This window comes from Hipposideros armiger, unplaced genomic scaffold, assembly GCF_001890085.2.
Source record: "Hipposideros armiger isolate ML-2016 unplaced genomic scaffold, ASM189008v1 scaffold_876, whole genome shotgun sequence".
Taxonomy (NCBI): Eukaryota; Metazoa; Chordata; class Mammalia; order Chiroptera; family Hipposideridae; genus Hipposideros; species Hipposideros armiger.
In genome coordinates, this window is record NW_017732226.1 from 254,530 (window position 1) to 275,295 (window position 20,766).

The following is a 20,766-nucleotide window of genomic DNA, read 5'->3' on the forward strand; positions in this document are numbered from 1 at the left end:
ATGAAAGTACTTCTCAAACAACATATACCATAACAACATTCACATCATAGGAATACCAATAAAAGAAGAAAGACAGCATGGAGTGAATTCAAGAATCTATTTGAAGAAATAATGACTGAATACTTCCCTAACCTGGTGAATGAAATATACATACAAGTACAAGTAGTGTAGAGAGTCCCAAACAAGATGAGCCCAAAGAGGCCCACACCAAGGTGCATCATAATTAAAATTTCAAAGGTTTAAGACAAGGAGAGGATCCTAAAAAGAGCAGGAGAAACACAATTAGTTACTTACAAGAGAGCTCCTAAAACACTGTCAGCTAATTTCTCAACAGAAACTTTGCAGGCCAGAAGGGAATGGCACAGAATATTCAAAGTGATGTAAAGCAAGGACTATACTCAAAACTATACAGAGCAATACTATTATTTAAAATGGAAGCAATAAAAGCTTCCTAGACAAACATAAAAAAATTCATCACTACTAGTGAGTATTACAAGAACTGTTAAAGGGACTTCTTTAAAAAGAAGAAAAAACAACAACAATATAAATATGAATAATAAAGTGGCACTGTGTATCAATAATCAGTTTAAATGTAAATGGATTCAATAATCCAATCAGAAGACATAGGAGAGATGAGTGGATAAGAAAACAAGACCCTTACATATGCTGTATACAAGAGACCCACTTCAGATCAAAAGACACACACAGGCTGAAAGTAAAGGGATGATGGAAAAAGATACTGCATGTGAATGAAGGAAGAAAAAAAAAAGAAGCTAGGAAGCAATACTTTTATCAGACAAAATAGACTTTAAAACAAATCCTATAATAAGAGACTAAGAGGGACATTACATAATGATAAAGGGACCAATCCAACAATAAGATATAACTCTAGTAAACATTAATGCAGTCAAAATTAGAGCACCTAAGTATATAAAGCAAATATTGACAGACATAAAAGGAGAGATCAACAACAATACAGTTAGAGTAGGGGACTTTAACACTCCATTGACACATCCATTTATGATAAAAACTCTCAGCAAAGTGGGAACATAGAAAACATGTCAACATAATAAAGGCATATATGACCCACAGCTAATAACATACTCAATGGTGGAAAGCTAAAAGCATTCTCCTTAAGATCAGGAACAAGACAAGGATGTCCACTTTTACCACTTTTATTCAACATAGTACTGGAAGTCCTAGACACAGAAATCAGACAAGAAAAAGAAATAAAAGGCATCCAATAACCATAGGCTAATAATCATAAGATTGAAGGCCTAGTCCTAATATCTCATCTTTACCTGATAGAGGTGTGTTACTAGACCTATATCCTCAACTGTAAAATGGGTCAATAGTACTTGAAATTTATATTCTATATAATTGATTATCAAATCAGATGAGATAATAGACATTTAGAAAACTCTAGAATTCTATTCAAATAGAAAGTATTGTTTAAAGTATTTAAGTTGGTAGAAAAGATCTTGGACTTTGGAGTTAAAAAAATTAGGAATAAAATCTGTCACTTGTTAACTATGTAATTATTTTGGCACGTCACTATAACTACTTATGTCTCAGTGAATCCATGTATAATATTGAAATAGAATGGCATCTAACTCAGCATTGTGATGACAAAATTATCCATATCTAGGATGTAGCTTAGTGCATAGCATGTACTTAATACTATTAATGTAGATATTAAAGAAGAAAAAATGAATAATACGATTTAGAAAAATTTCTGTACAGTTTTGCCTTTTTAGAGTGTACCCTTCAGTCAACAATAGGGCTTATTTTTATGGAAGACTCATCGATGCACAACAAATGACATGTTATCATATCAGTAAAGAGGTAAAAATATAAGACTTCCCTCTAACCACTTAAAGATTAAATTTTCTTAATTTTTCTTATAAAGTTTTTCACCTATAAAAATGTGTAGATACATTAGAACTGCTTGTTCTCTATATTCACTTTACATCTTGATAGATGGAAATCAAAATCTCCAGTAAATTCTGACATGTGTTTCAGAAAGTTTGGTTAATCAATAAATTCATCCTGAAGGGGCAGGGGTGGGCGGGGGTGAGGGTGGGTCATAAAGAAATAATGAAAAAATCAGTCACCAATGCTTGGAGCTCAAAAGGACAAATTTGCTGAAATCAAAATTAATAATAAGCAATACTCAATATGCATTTTTCCAAGCCAGTAAACAGGCCCAACTTGTCAAGACTATTCTCTTAGTACATTTTTTTGCAGCTAATATTTGCATTCAAAAATGAGGAAGAATGGATCAGACAATAGATATAAGTCTAGAATGACAAATGGAAGAGCTCTGTGGATCCCCTTCCACTAAAAAATATAACTGCTAAAAAAGATATTTAAAAAATATAGGGCCGGCCAAGTGGCTCGGTTGGTTAAGAGCTTGCTCAAGAGTTTGAGCTCTGAGTAACAGCAGTTCGAGCCCAGCCCAAGCTGAGCAGCTGCTGAGCTGCCAACAGGTGGCAGGATGTCTCGGCTAAAAAATAAAAATAAAAAAATATATATAAAGTGTCTTGAAATTTGCATAAGGAATATAGTCAACAATATTGTAATAACTATATATGGTGTCAGATAGGTACTAGATTTATTAGACTGATAGATGGGAGGGCATTAGGGGCAGAGTGAAAAAGGTGAAGGCATTAAGAAGTACAAACTGGTAGTTACAAAATAGTCATGGAGATGTAAAGTAAACATAGGGAATATAGTCAATGATATGGTAATAACTATGCATAGTGCCAGGTGGTTATTACATTAGTTAGGGGGATCGCTTCTTAAGTTATTTAAGTGTCTAACAACTATGTTGTATACCTGAATTAATATTATATTGAATTTCAACTATGATTTGAAAAATTAAAAAGGGGGGGATGTGAAGGGGAATAAAAAGTTCAAACTTCCAGGTACAAAACAAGTCAAAGGGATATAATGTACAGCATCAGGGATATAGTCAATTATTTTGTGATAGTATGGTATGATCTCAGATGGTTGCTGGACTTGTCATGGTGATCAGTTCTTTAGGTATATAAATGTTGGATATTATGGTGTACCCCTGAAACTAATATAATATTGCATGTTAGCTATATTTTTAATAAAAAATACACTTAAAAATTTTAAAAAAAGATAAATAAAAAATAAAAAATGGGAAAAAGTATAACTATCTGGGTCTTTTCTTGCTACTTTTGGCATTAATCTTTGATTTTTGTTCTTTTTGTCTCACAAAGTTGACTTCTGATTCAAAATCACTCAGTACAGGCTGATTAAATTAGATTTAATCATGTTTAGCCATGGCAATCATGTTTTGCTGCTCTTTCTAACCACTTGTTTATCAAAATCAAAATGAACTACTTTGATTTTGGCGTAGGTGGTAGGGAATAACTATTTTGCAAAGCTGAGTTAACTTTCATTGCTAGATAATTTTGCCCCTATTTCTGAAACATTATGTTTTCTTAATCTGGAGCTTAAAACAATTTTGTTTTTCTTTTGTGTGAGTGAGGAAGGTGTGTGAGTGGAGAAGATCACAGAAATGAAGACTTTTATCTCTTTATTTTCTTTTAAAAACTTTTATGGGATTTAGTGAGCCAATGTATAACAAAAAGTATTCAAAACCATAAGAGACACTTCATTCTTCAGTTTTCTTAAGTAATTATTCTAATGCAAATATCCTTTGTTTACTTTTAACATCTAAAATAAATTGTTTTCTTAGCTTTATATCAACCAATTCTTGCTAGCTTTGTGTAGAATCACCATAATCAACATCAATTGGGTCGCCTGTTGTTTTCCCTAGACAACTGACACATATTAGCTGTTTGTTGAATATACTTCAGTAACACCATTTCTATTTCTTTCTATTTATCAAAATGTCAGAGAAATAATAGCGTTTGCATATTAATCTTTAAACAATTGCTACCAGTATGTGAAGCAGAAAACTGCTTCAGAGCATGCAGTAAATGCTGAGGTTTATTTAAAAACAGCATGGAGATGGCCAGCCAAGTGGCTCAGTTGGTTAAGAGCTCACTCAAGAGTTGGAGCTCTGAACAACAGTGGTTTGAGTCCTGGCCCGAGCTGAGCTGCCGTTAAGCTACCAACAGGTGGCAGGATGGCTCAGCTAAAAAAAAAAAAAAAGGAAAAAAAAACAGCATGGAGAATCATTTATTACCAAGTTACTAAAGGTAATACTGATTACTGCTATTAAAATACCAGTAGCTATCAAATAATTGCCAAAACAAGTATTCTACATTCAAAGCCAGAATTCAAATTACTCGTTTTTATTTAACTTTTAGGAAGAGCAGAATGGTTTAATTCTGATCAATTAAAAAGAAAAAAAAATAAGACACAACAAAACTCTTTATCAAACAGGTTTAGAAATTATAAACTTTTCTTTGGATCATAGAACAGTCTTCTGGCATGAAGTAAATGAAAATCTTCATTTTCTACACTAGTTATAAACTTCTCTTTCAAGATCTTTTATAACAAAGAGTTTGATAAAAGTAAGACCCCACTTTTTCCATATAATTTAATTAAAATAAACCAAGGAATATCAGTTAACTATCATCTAGAAAACTAGAAAGAATCCTCCAGGGCTTTAAGAAGAAACATGATGGAAGTAAGAAGAGTAAAGACTAGAAATAACAATAAATAGAGAATAAAGTCATTTTGAATTGTTTTTTGCCCAGAACTCCTAAATATGGCTTTATTACTCATACAATCCCCAAGTAGTTGTCCATAAAATTCCACTAAATATAGAAATTTCATATTCTACCTTATTGTACTGATGACCATATTCCTCTAAGCCAGGATTTCTCAGTTTCAACAAAATCAAAATCTTGGGAAGGGTAACTCTGCATTAGTCTAATCCTCCCCCAACCCCTCATTTCAGTTTAGAAAAGCATAGCAATAAAACAACACTTGTAAAGGCATGCAATTATTAGAATATATATATATATATATATATATATATATATACATACATATACATATATATATCAAATACTAAAATGAATCTTATTGAAATATGCCCTTCCACTTTTAAAGATATGTAAACAGGTTTTTAAGAAGTATTTTGAAATTTTGTTGGAATACTTGGGGGTTATGTATTATATTTCATTGCTTGAGTATATATTCTTTTATAAAACTCTCTATCCATTCATTCCCTTTTACCTCATCTTGAGGCTGCATAACCCCATGTCCTCATTTCAGATTTTATCAAGAACAAGATGTCTTTTATCATCATTATGTCCTAATTACAGAGGCTACACAGCAAATACTATACAGGGCTAATTGGGAGAAAAAGGGCAAAAATTCCAGACAATGATGACACTGTTTGAAACTCTAGTTCTAGCCTTTTTTGACATTCAACAGATCTTTACTGATTACATGTTATATGCCAGGCATTGTTCTTGTTACTGAGGATACAATAGTGAATAAAACATAGGCTCTGTCATTGTGGACTTAATATAATATTTGGCATAGTAATGAGTTAAGAAAACACAGATTAAATGAATAAATAAGAGTGCACAAAGGGTGAGACCAAATAGGGTAAAGTGGATATGGAACACAATGAGGCACTGTGTTATTTATTTATTTATTTATTCATTCATTTATTCATTCATTCATTCAATAAGATAGTGAGGTAAGACATTTTTCTAAGGGGAAACACAAGAAGCTAGCTACTGGAAGACAGATGTAAGTCCTGTGAACATCTGAGAAAGGAGCATTTTAGGCAGTAGAAATAGCAAGTGAAATGATCCGAGGCAGGAATTGTTTAGTGTGCAAAGATGGTGTCCAATGTGCTGGAATAGAATCACCGAGAGGATGAGAAGTAGGAGATGTGGTCAGGTAGGTATCGGAAGGACATTTGCTTTTATTCTGAATGTTTTGGGAAGCCATCAGAGAATTTTCACAAAGAGGTGAAGTTATCTGACAAAAATTTTAAACCAATTACAGTGCTGTGTGAGTAATAGACCATGGAGGGGTGAGGGTAAAGTCCAGTAGAAATCCATTACAATAATCTAGGCAGATGTTGATGGTGGCTAGTATCAGTGGGAATGGTGAGAAATGGTAACATTCTGGGGATGTTTTGGGACCAACCAGCTTTGTTGATTGATTGGAAAAGAGAAGGGGCTATGAAGAAAGAGAAAGGTCAGAGCTTGAGGCTTCCTGGGCTGAGAATTGGAACAATTCAGATCACAGTGTACTGACTATGGAAAAATGGAGGAGGACTAATTTTTGGGGGGGGTGAGGTGGGGGAAAGTAAGTACCAGGTGTTGAGTATGGGATATATTAATTTTGGGATGCTGTGATAATGTTATGATATGCCTCCCAAATCCCCCTTTAAGGAACTAATAAATTATTCCCCTATATGTTAGAAATGTTGCCTACTGGGAAGCTTTAGCTCTGTCTGTCCTGTTTCAGAGAATGCCTCATCTAAAGAGAGCTACCTTGTCAAGCTCAAACTGCTTTCTGGGACAATGTCCATCAGACTCATCAATACAGTTACATAAATGGCCTACCTTCTTCTACCAACCTTCCCACTCTAAAGGGTTATCACAGCACTAGAGCTTTCTAGGGGGTCAACTGAAGACGTTATTGGGACTGTACTGAAGCTCAATTTCTCCCTAAACCTTATGTTGCTTAAGTTAGACATGGGCCTAGAGTTTTAGGACAATGAGCTAAACTGGAGATACCATTTAGAAGTTGTGAGCATATAAAAATTTGAACCCATTAAATAACCTTAGAGGTGAATGTAAATAGGATAATAAGATTAGAAGCTTTGGACATTTCTACCTTTAAGAGTCAGGGAAATGAAGAGGGACCACTAAAATAGACTGAGATAGAACAGCCAGAAAGGATGGGGAAAAAAAATCCCAGGAGGATGTGGTGTTCTGGAAGTCAACTAAGTGAGTTTTTAATTAAGGAAGGAATTATCAATTCTATCACATCTTACTGATGAATAAAGTAAGGTAAGTAATTGATTTGCCAATGGAATTGGGCATGGGGACCACAAAAACAGCCATCTCCATAGATTAATGTGATTAAAATCCTGATAATGAGGTCAAGAGAGAACAGGAGGAAAAATGTCCAAGACTTTCCCCAGACAAGTATGGATAACATATCTGAGTAGTTTCCACAATGAAGGGAATCACAGAAATGTGTAAGTAGCTAGAGTAGTTTATGGAATCAAGGGCATTTGTTGTTGTTGTTCTGGCTTTATAATTTAATTGAGAGATATCACAGCTGATTTTCATGTTGATGACAATGAACAGATAGAATAAGAAAGCTTATGATACAGAAAGGTAAAACGGAAATTTTGGAGCATTGTGCTTGAGCAGGTCAGAGTTGACAAAATTCAGTAGTGTCCCATCAGGATAGATGCAAAGGACCCATGCTGAAAAGTTGCACTGGGCCTTGCAAACTATGCATCAGTCCTGAGTGCTATTCAGTGTGGTCCACAGAACAGTGTCATTCTACAAAGTGGTTATCATCAATGATGATGGTATAAGACATTTGGAGTAAATTTCTCCAGAGTAAAATCAAGTAGTTTAGAAAATTTTAAAGTGGTGATTTGACAGGGTGATTTTATGTCTGTTGAATCTGATAGTAAAAAAAAAAATGGGGGGGGCTTGTATTCTTTGTCATTTATATTTCATTTTTCCAGTAATTCATTTAAATGCATGTTCTTTACAAAGGCTTGAGAAGCACTGATCTACTATGCAAGTGGAGAGAATAGTTTACATAGGAACAAGGGATGCTTACTTTTAATCACAGAATTGAAAACAAAACTCAGATACAGGAGTAAAGAGGTTGGTAGATGCGGGGATGGAAGGCTGTAAAAGTTTTCATCCAAGTGTTTGATGAAAATATGGAGCAGGAGAGGTGCCATGATGAAGCTATTGTCTTGCCAGAGAATTTCTGCCTCTCGGATAAATACAACCACAAATCATTCTCTGCATCCACTTGTCCAACCAGTCACACCACTTCTGCTTTATGCTCAGTGATACCAGAAGGGACTATTTCATCTTCTTACTTTATTTTAGGTCCATAATTATGTAAAAGAACTTGAAAATATGGCTTTATTTCTTGCACCATATCAAGTTTTCTACACTACCAGTCCTTTCTGAGTGAAAAATTAGATCATTTTCACCCATTTCCAGGGTGCCCTACTTCATGTTAAAGTGTATGTAAATTAGAGACAGAAGTGAAGTCTAACTCCATTAAAAATATGCATATAAGTCATAGCCTATAGCTCTTCTGGGGCAAAATCTAACATAATTTTTGTCATGTTTATTTCCTTTTTAAGGAAGGTAGGGTCAAAGAAAAAATGTCTTAGGGCACAGCCGATTTAAATGTGTCAGATGTAGGGCTATCCTTTCCCTAACCTTCCTCACACTTCTCTGGCATAAGCCTATGAGAATACATGGGGCCACGTTATTCTTTGGGAAGAGGAAGATACATATAGGAATATAAAATTTTTTATGTAAAAATATGCTTTCCTCACTTTTGACAGCTTTATATCCCTAGACATGAAAAAATATCCCCACATAATATGCATCCATTCGTGTCAAGGGCACCAAACATTTTTATTTGGAAACATACATAACAGGACATCTGCTTTAAAGGAGAAAAAATTCACGGTATAAAACTGATTTAATTTTTTGCAATAAGCAGATGCTTGGCCTTGTAAAACATCTCTCTCTCTCTCTCTCTCTCTCTCTCTCTCTCTCTCTCTCTCTCATATCTATATATGTATCTATCTATGTATCTATCTATGCATATATCTGTCTACCCTTCAGACAAAATATAAATTATATTTTGGAACCAGATAGCCAATATCAGTGTTCAATGTATTTCAACTTTCTTATGTACACTCACACTGATACTATTTTTTTTTTTTTGAGATAATGGGAATGGTGAAAGAGCCACCTGAAATCTAGTGCAAGGGAAGATGAGAAAATATATTTTCCACTACATGAACTGAAAGTGAAGAGGAAAATGAATGCATTTTATTTCTCACACTTATCAAAATCATGGTAATAACTTACTAAATAGGGTAAGTCGTATAGTATGAAATTAAAGGGGAGATTGTCATCATTTAGTAAAATCTGCAGTGTTAATCTCTGCAGTAACACATTAAAGAATCAGAATGCTGCAAAAAAAGTGTCTTTAGTGGTAGAGGGCAAATCTCCATGCAACATATCCAAAGTGATCCCCATATTATAAATGGCACTCCAAATTCTATGGCACTGGTCTTCTGATTCATGTACACTGTATCTGCACCAGCTGTGAACCTTTCATAAAGCACAAACTGCTCACAAACTCCTCTTATCCTCTTCAGGGGAAAATATAATATAATATGTTATATATATAATTGTACAAGAAATATTCAGAAAGAAAGAAAGAAAGAAAGAAAGAAAGAAAGAAAGAAAGAAAGAAAGAAAGAAAGAAAGAAAGAAAGAAAGAAAGAAAGAAACTTCCAAAGCTTTTAGAACATTTAAAACATGTCAGAAAAACAAATTAGCACCTATGACAGGATCTGTTATGAAGAAGGGCTGGCTATATAATGGCTTGTATTTCATTCAAGCTGTTCTGGAAATAGATTAACTCTGTAGTGAGATCAAAGCAGCAGAAATTTTTACTCAGGACTAAAAAACAATCATTTTTTGAGGCATCTAGTTTAAATTTTACAGCTTTCTGAAACTATTAAACAGTGAGAACAATGGATAAAGACGACAAGAAAATGAATGTTGCAGGTTGACCAAAGCACTGTCTTATACTGAAGTAGTTTATTAGGATAATGCATGGTTTTTTTCTCAGGTAAGAAGTGGCAACATGGGGGTGACTGGATAGCTTGGTTGGTTGGAGCATTGTGCTGGTGACGCCAAGGTTGCAGGTTCGATCCCGGCACGGCCACTGTGAGCTGCTCCCTCCCTAAAAGAATCAGCTATGCCATTGTAGCATGAAATCAATGTGCAACCAACGGCCATCGCTGTTCCCCAATAAAATTAAAAACAAAAAAGATGTGGCAACATTCAACTTTTTGGTCTGCTTCTCACCATTTTCTCTTTTCTCGTTCTATATGTGTCTGAGCTGCTTTACCTGCTATTGAAGTTTCCAGGAGAAGAAAAGAGGCTCCAACTGCCAGAAACAGTCAGCTCACTAATAGGTGGAACCAGAAGTTTAAAGATGTGGCTGAATTAAGTTTCCCCACTGTCAATGGACATTATCTGTACAATATTTTTTCTTCACTTTTGTAAAGAATCAAGAAGCAATCACAAGAAAATAAAATCAAGGCTGGTCAAGCAGATCTTAGAAAGAAAAGAATGAGTTGCTTTGTGGGCAGAGCTACTAGGCTATTGAAGGAATCATTTGCAAGTTTGAGCAAAGCTGGGGGAACCAAGCAAACCTCAGTTTCTAAGAGCAGCAGAATAGAATAATGGTTAGCACATTGGCTCTAGAGTCATATGGCTTGATTTGGAATTCATGCTCTCAACAGGGTTCTATTTGAATTATAAAAGTTACTTCTCTGCTTTGTTGACAGTATAAAAGAGAAGGAAGCTTCAAGTACTTCTTGTTATTTCTGGTTTATATTAGCATTCAATTAAAATTAGATATGCTGATGTTATTATTATTAATATTGATCTCTTAGCCATGTACTTCTTGGACTTCCAAAGTGTCACTTGGTTCTCTAAATTTCAAGTGATCATTCATTCGCAATATAAGAGCTAGTAAACTAATAGAATCGGTAAATGGGACTACATCAAACTAAAAATTTTTTGTTGTTTGTTTTGTTTTGTTTTTGTCTGTTTGTTTTCATAGCAAAGGAACCATCAACAAAACAAAAAGACATCCTTCTGAATGGGAGATGATATTTGCCAATGATACATCTGATAAGGGGTTAATATCCAAAATCTATAATGAGCTTATAAAAGTCAACACCAAAAAACAAACAAACAACCCAATTAAAAAAAATAGGCAGAGGTTCTAAATAGACATTTCTTCAAAGAGGACATAGAGATGGCCAATAGACATATGAAAATATGCTCAACATTACTTATTATCAAAGAAATGTAAATTTCTTTGAAATGTGTCCATTCTTCCACATTCTTTGACATTCTACTTTCCTACCAATTACTTTAAATGCCTACTATTCCTGTTTACTTTTAATATCCCAAATGTTAGTATGAACACTTCATTTCAGCCGCTGAACTATGCAACTTCCATGCTATCTCTTTTAATCGCTGCTTCCCTACCCCAAAGACAATCATCTCCCTCCTGTTTCTCAAGCTCTTAAAATTCTGCTACCTGGTTATACCAGAGGATAAGTTAGTCCCCTGTATTTTATTTAACAAATATGTATTAACAAATAACTACTGACCCAAATATTTATGTACATACAAGATACCTTGATAATTAATCTTGATTCTATTTTAAGTTAATGTAAGATTCATTTCTGATAACAGTTGATGCAGTTTAAATAAATGATCCCTTGATTGAATTTAATATACTTAAATGAATGCTAAAACTTAGGAGTGTAAGTATGTTTTACATCTTTCTCTTTTAAAGGTGACCATACATTATTTAAATATAAGGGACAGGTATTTTTATACCTTTTTTTTTTTTTTTTTGCTTTTAAAAAAAAATATTTTATTAGTTTCAGGTGTACAGAGCAATGTAATAGTTAGACACCTCCCACAAAGTGATAGACCGCCCCCCCAATCTACTACCCCTCTGACATCATATCTAGCTGTTACAATACCATTGACTATACTCCCTATGCTGTGCATTACATCTCATGAATATATGTATATTCCAATATGCACCAATTATAGTTGGTATTCAATATTATTCTGCTTCAGCTGGCTTGCTTTTGAATGATACTCATGCTACAGGGGTCAGCACACTTTTTTTTCTCTACATAAAATTAGTAAAAATTTAGGCCACGTGGCACTACTTATGGTATCTTACTTAATATTGTTATTTATTTATTTCATTTTTATTTGTTTATGTTTTAGCAATAAACCTTTAAAAATGTGAAAACTTTTCTTAATTAGCCAAATAAATAGGCCAGTTTATTCATGGATGTAGCTTGTCAACCTGTGCTATACTATATCCATTTTTGTTAAAAAAAAAGTCAACACCGACATTACTTCAAGTAAATTATTGTTTCCACTACCACTCATTTTCAGAAGTAAGTCCAAGTATCAATAAAATAGAGAGCAAGGAGAAAGACACTTTAAATCAAGGAACAATTGCCTGCACCTACTTTCCCCCTAATCCCAACCTTCGACACCTAAATGAACAGGCTGGGAAAGGAGGGCCGTACCCATATTCTTTTCCCATTTACGTGTTTGTTATCCATTTCACAAAGCATGGTCGAACTTTCCTTTGGGAGGATATCACCCAATAGTTGAATAGGTAATTTGATTCAAAACTTGTTCATAACTAAGATTTGTTCTTTACAGTTAGACAGAAGTTTACTTCCGATAACTGGATGTTTGATTATCTGTAGTAGTGGGAAAGAATCCAAGTGTTCCAACTTGAATAAGCCATCTTGGAAACAACAGCAAGGGCTTGAAAACAATGAACTTTATCTTAATGCAGGAAAGGATCACAATTAGGAATCTAGGAATGGAGTGAGGCAGGGCCAAAGCTGATGGTGTTAAATATCACACACTACAGATCTGCACCTTCATGAAATGTCCTAAATATTTTCTTACACTCTGCTTTTATTTTAAGTACAAAAGTTCAGACCTGCATTATCTTATAGCCAGTTCGAATAAAGAATCTCAAATCCTGGAGAATAAAATAAATGGTTTTATTTCTTTCAGGCTGCTATATTGGTCACATTCATTTCTGGTGTGATGTTTAGCTGACTTCATCAGTGTCTCAATAAATCTCTATACTTAAATCTATAGGTATATTGCATCTATCTATCTATCTATTGGTGTACACACACACACACACACACACACACACACACACACACACACAGGGTGCCAAAAAATTTATACACATTTTAAGAAAAGAAAAAGCTGTTAGAATTGTAATAATATATACCGATAATAAAAGATGAATACAGTCATGTTTGACTTCTGCAACTACAAGAGTTTCTCAAAGTGGTTAACATCAGCATCCAGATACTTCTGATTACGGCTAACTACTGCTTGAGCAACACTGACCAAAGTGTCCACTTGTATATATTTTTTTGGTACCCCCAGTATTAAATCTATGACTCTTACTTCATAAAACTCTCTCATATTTATTAGTATGATACAGTCCTCTCTATTTTAAAACTAATTTTGTTTCTAGGACTTGGAGTGAGGGGAGTATGATCTTCTCACTCAAATCCATCTTTCTTCCTTTCATGTCCTTTGTGATGCTAGAATAGAGACAGTGAAGAGCGAAAATTATATTTCTTAAAATAATCACCTGTATCAATGTTAAGCCAGGGTTAGTATGCAAGAGGACTGGCACTAATAAACTCTACTGTTAAAGGGCTCAGTCCCAAGCACCCATCCTAGGAATTGGTGATACCTTGTGAAATTCTGATATATCTTCTACCGAATGCCTAGAAACATGCCTACTTCATATATATCTGATGTACATGCCTCTCTTATTGACATACTGCAGTCCCCTTAATACTTATTTACACTTAGAAGCCCCAACTCTGAGATCTATGGACCCAGGCAGGATCCATCTTACCTAAAACATTGGACAAAGTCTTCAAGGGGGCATTCACACCCTCATGCTGACTGCCTTGTCTGCCATGCCACCTCCTTTCATTTTTTTTTTTAAGAGGGCGAAGATCGAAGTGGCCCATGAGGGAATCGAACCGGGCAGCTTATTGTTCAGGGTGCGTGCTGAGCTACCCAGCCACTCAACATATTTCCAATGCTCAGTCCCCTGTTGTAGTTGTACTGACTCAAGTGTAATCATCCATTCAATTAGAGAGCTGGGTGTCAATCTCCCTTATTTGGGAGAGTTTCTCTTGGCTTTTCTTCTCTTACTCTTGGACTGAGAAACACCCTGGGCTACCAAACACTGTTTTTCTTTGTCTAAAATGTGAACTAGGAAAGAAGGGTCATGTGTTACTTCTGGGAGAAGCATAGAGAGCCAGTATATGGTTTATTATGCCTCGCTTTTCACTGTGTCAGAAGAATAACACTGCCTCAGACAGAGACTGCTCCATCATTCTGAAGTGGAGCAAAATGAAGAACAGAGCTGGAACTGACCCACAGTGGACATACAGTGTGAATAAGAAATAAACCTTTCAGCTATAAGTCATTGAAATTTTGAATTTGACTATGTGTACATGTATAACCTAGCTATCTTTATGGATAAATTAAGTAAAGAGCTTTAACAGTGCCTGACTTATTAAGTGCCACTTACATGTTAGATATTATTATTATTATATGGGGATGAGGATGATGATGACGATACAAGATGTCATGTATAAGAGAGGAGGGTTATGCTAATGGTGATAGGGTTGGGTCAAACATTAATGGGAATGCGAGTCATATACAAGTGTAATTTAAAAGGCAATGATATTTTTGTGAGGACAAAAGAAAACAGACATAGCTGAGTAAAACATATAGTCCCATTTTGTAGCATTGGCTGATCTTTGAGTGATGAAGGTAGATCAAAATTTCAGAGGGACAAAGATAGAGGGAGCTGTTGGTTGGAGCTAAGTCATTTTAATTATTTAAATCTTTGAGGAAATTGGTTACATATCCAGTGGCATGCTAGTAAAAGTTTAACAACTAGCTCTGGAATGGGGGACAATAATTTGTTGCATTTGCCAATTTCTGTGACATAAATGCACCCACCATGGTTGATGTAAAGCTAACAGTATGACATAATGAACATAGAGCTCGGGACAGATGCGTGCAACTAGCTCTGTTGATCCCAGTGCACAATCTGGCTCTAGAACACTGTTCCAACAGGTTTCACTGGCAGGTCAGAATGATATAGAATCATACCCTAGAGCAAAAGCTGACTGACTCTGGAAGAAAAAACAAAACAAAACATCCAATTCTAACACTAATTAGCATAAGGCATTTGAAAAAGGAGAGCTGGACACCATTTTCTTCTACTGAACATTCTCAAACAGCAGTCAGGCAAAGCAGTCTTACTACACTGAGGAAAATTACAGCCTCTGAAACAACTTTCAGATGGAATGAAAACAACACAAAAACAAAAAACAACAACAAAAAATAGTGAAGGGGAAAGGGAGACACAAGGACTGTTGTCTAAAAAGAAACCACTTTGATCTCAGTCAAAGCAGATTATTTTGAAATCCTGTCTGCTGTTATCTTCAAAAATATATCTCCCCACAAATTCTGTCTTTCTAAATTGAGCCAGTGAGTCAGCAGTGGGTAATGCTGTGTGTGAAAAAGACGAGGATGCAGCTAGAAGTACCTCTAATGCATTTTGTTATTACAAGTCTTTGGAAGAGTAATTTAATGGAAGCTTTTCCAGTTTTGGGTCACTGGTTTAAATTTAATCTCAGTTGATCATGAGCAAAGTGGATAACTGGTGGCCTGTGAAAAATGCCTTGATGGTATCACCCTAGTTCTTTCTAATAGAGACTTCCCCTGCAATTGGCAAACTTTCTTTTGCTTCTACCAGAAGCACAAAGGGTGACTAGAAATGCCATTTAAGTGTTTTCTCAGCCTTTCTACCAGAGGAATTTGAAATAGGAAAAAGGCCAACTCCTTTTCATTTTTAACTCTCAGGTAAAATTATTCTCCTATAATATGATCTCAATATCTCTCTGTGATGTATTGAAAAAACCTGAATCATCTTACAAGTAAAATGACAGCTTATCTCATAGAAAGTTAAATTATATAAAGGCATGTTCTTGAGCAATATCTAAATGTAAAACATTAAACATTTCTTGGTCTGATTCTAACAAATCTAACATTTGTTTTTCTTTTCTCCTTGTTTAAATAAATAAATCTCCATATATGAGGTCCAACAATTAAGTTTGTGAACATGTTGCAATGATGTTGCTAACATTTTTTTTATATCAGAGGGATTATTCATTATGAATTTGTGCCAACTAGACAAACCAGTGAATCAAGCTTACTATTTAGAATTGCTGAAAAGGCTACATGAAAAAGTTAGGCGACCTGAACTTTTCACCAACAATTCATGGCTCTTGCATCACAACAACAATGCACCAGCTCACACAGCACTGTCTGTGAGGGAGTTTTTAGCCAGTAAACAAATAACTGTATTAGAACACCCTCCCTACTCACCTGATCTGGCCCCAACAACATCTTTCTTTACCCAAAGATAAAGATAAAGGAAATATTGAAAGGAAGACATGTTGATGACATTTAGGACATCAAGGATAATATGATGACAGCTCTGATAGCCATTCCAGAAAAAGTTTCAAAATTGCTTTGAAGGGTGGACTAGGTGCTGGCATTGGTTCATAGCTTCCCAAGGGAAATACTTCGAAAGTGACCATAATAATATTCAGAAATGCAACATGTGGCATTTTTTTCTAGAATGAGTTCACGAACTTAATTGTCTGACCTCATATGTAAATAAAATAATTTTATTATTCCATTCAATGCACTTGTCTTAATATTTGATTTTCCACATTTTATCATTTTAGTGATTAACTTCCTGATTTCTCCTTCCTAAAGAAACTATAGTGTTTTTTCTTTCATTTTGTCCATTAAATCCCCCAGATTTCTTTATTGCTAGCTAGTATGTCTACTTTCATGTAGTTTTGTTTTCCACATGTTTTATTCTTTTTTTTTTCCTTATTACTTTCTAACTTTTCATTGTAACATCCTGTATTATTCCACTGTACAGATTCTGGCAAGGGCTGACCTATGACCCTACGATTTTATTTTTCAGGATTTAGAACTAATTTTCATTGGAAATGATACAACCTAGATTATATACTGCAACTTTGGAGGATAAAAACCACAGAATAAGATCGTTGGAAAGAGCCCTTTAAAAGTCAGAACAAATATCCCCACATGTTTTAATAGTAAATGAACAACAAGCAAACTCTCTCAATTACTTGGAGAAAAGACAAAATAGATACTAGATCAGAGGCACAGAGACGTATCTGGTAATGCCAACCAAATTTTTGGTAGCCTCAGATAATAAGTGGCATATAGTAGAATGTGCCTTGTTTTGGAAATGATGAGGATTCAGTCAACTGATCTTAGGCCTCATTTACTTTCTACGGAGTTCACTTTCCACATCTGGACTATGAGATTACTGTGTTGCTTTATTTTTACATCCTACCCAATGCAAACATTCTATCTTCACTTTTACATCATCATGGTTTGAGAGGATATTCAAATGGGATTTGAGCAAGATATCGCTATGCCTTATGTTACCTCACTTGACGGTAAAGATTGATTCTGGGATTTTCCTAAACTGTTCTATTAAATCTCTCCTAAGCTTCACAGCCAGTTTCCTGAATTTTCATGCCAGAAACTCCTGTCGTTCCTATCTAACACCAGAGGAAGATCAATTCTCTGTTGTCTGAACATCCATTGGTAAAATAATATGTCATGGCATGGTCCTTATGATTTTTACAGCAAGTGACAGCTATCAACACCATAGGTAGTCCAACTTGAAGCTGTGGATTCAATTGAAGATACAGCCTTCTCTGGCCAAATGTGCTTTAAGTCAGGAATACATAAATAATGAAAACCAAGCTGCTGTCGTGCAGGTAACTCATATGCCCATGAATCTGAAACTGCAAATGAAAATATCAGCCAAACCCACCCCCTACGTCTAAACGAATACTCCAAGGCACAGCAATTACAAGATTTGCCCATGGCCACAGAATGAAGTTATCTGCTTCAGAGTGAGAATGCCTACCATCAGCCTGTGAATCTAAAGTTATTTTCTCTGTACGACACTGCAGCACAAATAAATCCTGCCAGGGCAAAAGAATCCAAGACAGAAAATAATAGTCAGCTGCAGACTCTTTGGATGCAAAGTACAAAATATTCAAGTGCATGTTTCTGCTCCCTTCATTCTCTCTTGTCATGATTGCAGCTAATCCCTGCCAGCTAATATAAATACTTCAATTGTAGCAATCAATAGAATAGATTAGCCGTGGAAACCCTCCATCCATATTACCTCTGCTTTCCTTTCCAGATGGAATTTTCATTCACTAGAGTGTAAGCAGGCGTGTGAGTGTTCTCCCCCCCCCCCCCGCCCCACATACACACCCATTAGTCTTCAAGGCTGTCTCTATAGAACTTTAAACACACACACACACACACAGAGTAAGGAACGTACCTGTAGATTTAATAAAACAGCGCCAACCCTCATGGCTTCACTGACTTCAAGATTATACATCATCTGTGGGAAGCGGGGAGGGCTTTGATTATTTGGAGGAAGCACTTCAATGTACACAGTGCAGATGGAGTGCCTGCGGAGAACGGAAGAGAACAAGATGGTAAAAATCTACATCGCATTGAATGACAGACTGCATTCGGTATTCCGCTGTTGGGTTTACAGGAGAGGGCATTTTGGATTTTTATAGAAAATAAATAATTCAGAATAAAAGGATAGGAAAATAAAAGTAATCACTAAAGTATAATGTTTCTATGAAATTATCTTAATAAAAGGAAAGGAACTGCCTCAGGGACAGATTGTTCCTAGTTACATTAATAGCGTGAATTCAAAAGAAACAGTTCCAAATGAAGCTAATAAATTAACTTGCCTTGACTTCTGACTATTTTTTTAACATCATCTAATACCAAAACCATTCTGTAAATATCTGGTAATATGAGCTGTCCTTGGGGGCTCTCTTCCTATTAAACCGACAAAGGAAGTATTGATTAAAAATAACACAGAGAACAAAATAAAGGCTTTGTTTTATTAATTCTGTTGCTGACATCAATGGTTTAATGTAAATGTATACCAAAGGTCAGGGTCATAAAATGACTGCTGTGTAAAATAGTTGCAAACAAAATTCAATGTGTTTTAAATCTTCTTTAAAGGCTATAATATGAAAAGCTAGAAATTAGATTTAATGAAAGCCTTATATCGATGGGGAATTTTTTGAAGGATAAGAAGATAGTCTATTATTATAAGAACAAAATTATTTAAATTGATGTGATCAACTCTTTATATCTCTCAATGCTGAAATTTCTTTACACAACAAAAGCCAAAGAAGCATGATGTTCAAGGTTTGTACAGAAGAAACACTGGCTAAAATATATTGAGACCGGGCAATTTACAAAGTTAGTATTCTATCTTGAAGAAAACACCACTGCCTGAGATGTATGCTTTAACCTAATTTTAACAAAACCATGACTTTATATTCAAAACACATTTGATATCATTTCTATTTGGGGGCTAGAATTTTCTTAAAATAGCTCAAAGCTCTTTTTATTAAGTGCTTTAATTAAAAGACACAGTCACCAAAAACAGTTTTCTGAGATTATTATACTAAAATAGTCTACTTTTGAGAGTAGTTTAAGATACATTACAGATCATGGGACATAAATATGTTTTTATTTAGCTTATCATGCCTAGATCCAAATTGTTTCTAAGCATGTGCTCCGTAGACTAGATACCTACAGAATATTAAGCACTTCAGGAAATGTGCAGTGACTTTAAAAAAATGTATGCACATGTTTATCACAATATTGTTTTAAAGTAACATTTTAATTTAAAATATCTTAGATTTTAATGTTCAGTTAAAATATCTGTATTAATTCATACCTATGATTTTATATTGTTTTATTATTAAAAATTGACAGTCAATCAAATTCTAATTTCTTTTCTTTTCAAAATATTTTTTAACATGTGAGCCTTTAAAATGGGAATAATAATTTATAAGGTTAGCATAAGGCTTACATAAGACCGTGTGTGTGTGTGTGTGTGTGTGTGTGTGTGTGTGCGTGTATGTGTGTCTATATATATACATATATAGACACACATATAAAAACATATTAATCAGTTATTACTGATAATCCCTACAGGCATGGTATCCCCTCTCTCTCTTCCCCAGAGTGGAGTGTAGTGGTTTGGACATTGAATGAGAATCTTTGGATATGGGACATACAAATCTATATTTGCCATAGACATACAAGGCTCTACTTACACACACTCAGTTTTGAAGACTACTGCCCCAGAAGCTATAACATGAAGACTCACCTACTTTTTAAGTTAGTAGCGCAAGAGATTTCTCTACAAGCTGACCTGAAGCTCTCCTTGATAACCTTGGAGGCAAGAGATTCCCACATTGATTAGCATTTTTTGTTTTTTAACCTAGAATACACCTTTACTCCAAATTCAAAACTCACTTTTAAAAAGTTAGGCCTTTCTTGCTTTTGATATTCTTTAAAGCCTCAGCTTCCTAGTCTGGGATACTTTACAAAAATCGTTACAGGAATACGAGTCTCTTTCCTCTTGTGAAAGTATCTTTTACACTGAACTCACTCTTTGTGTATTTCCTTAATTCCCGCCCCCCCACCCTTTGATTATTTTTTCCCATTAGAGGGATACACTGTTAACATTCACAATTCTACAATGAGGACCTCTAACTCAGATAAGGCATGTGTATTTGCAACAGGGAAGAAAACTTTAAAATACAAAACATAAAAGACCTCAGACCCCAAAGCAGAAGACAGAGAAGAGCCGTGGTTCAACAAAATCATCTCCTTCATCTCCCTTTACTTCTTTGCTTCCTCTCCTTTCCATAATAATTCAACATGCTAGGACTGCTAATTGTGTTTGTGCCCCTTG

The 20,766-nt window shown here is 35.0% G+C and overlaps 1 protein-coding gene across 1 annotated transcript in view; it reads right to left on the reverse strand.

Annotated features, from left to right (window-relative positions):
• The window catches only part of PCDH15 (protocadherin related 15), a gene marked incomplete at its 5' end in the record, with an annotated part of 518,446 nt that overhangs the window by 210,239 nt on the left and 287,441 nt on the right, over nt 1–20,766 (reverse strand). The window contains 1 exon segment of the mRNA XM_019629964.1: nt 18,307–18,439. Coding sequence (XP_019485509.1) covers nt 18,307–18,439 — 133 coding nt within the window.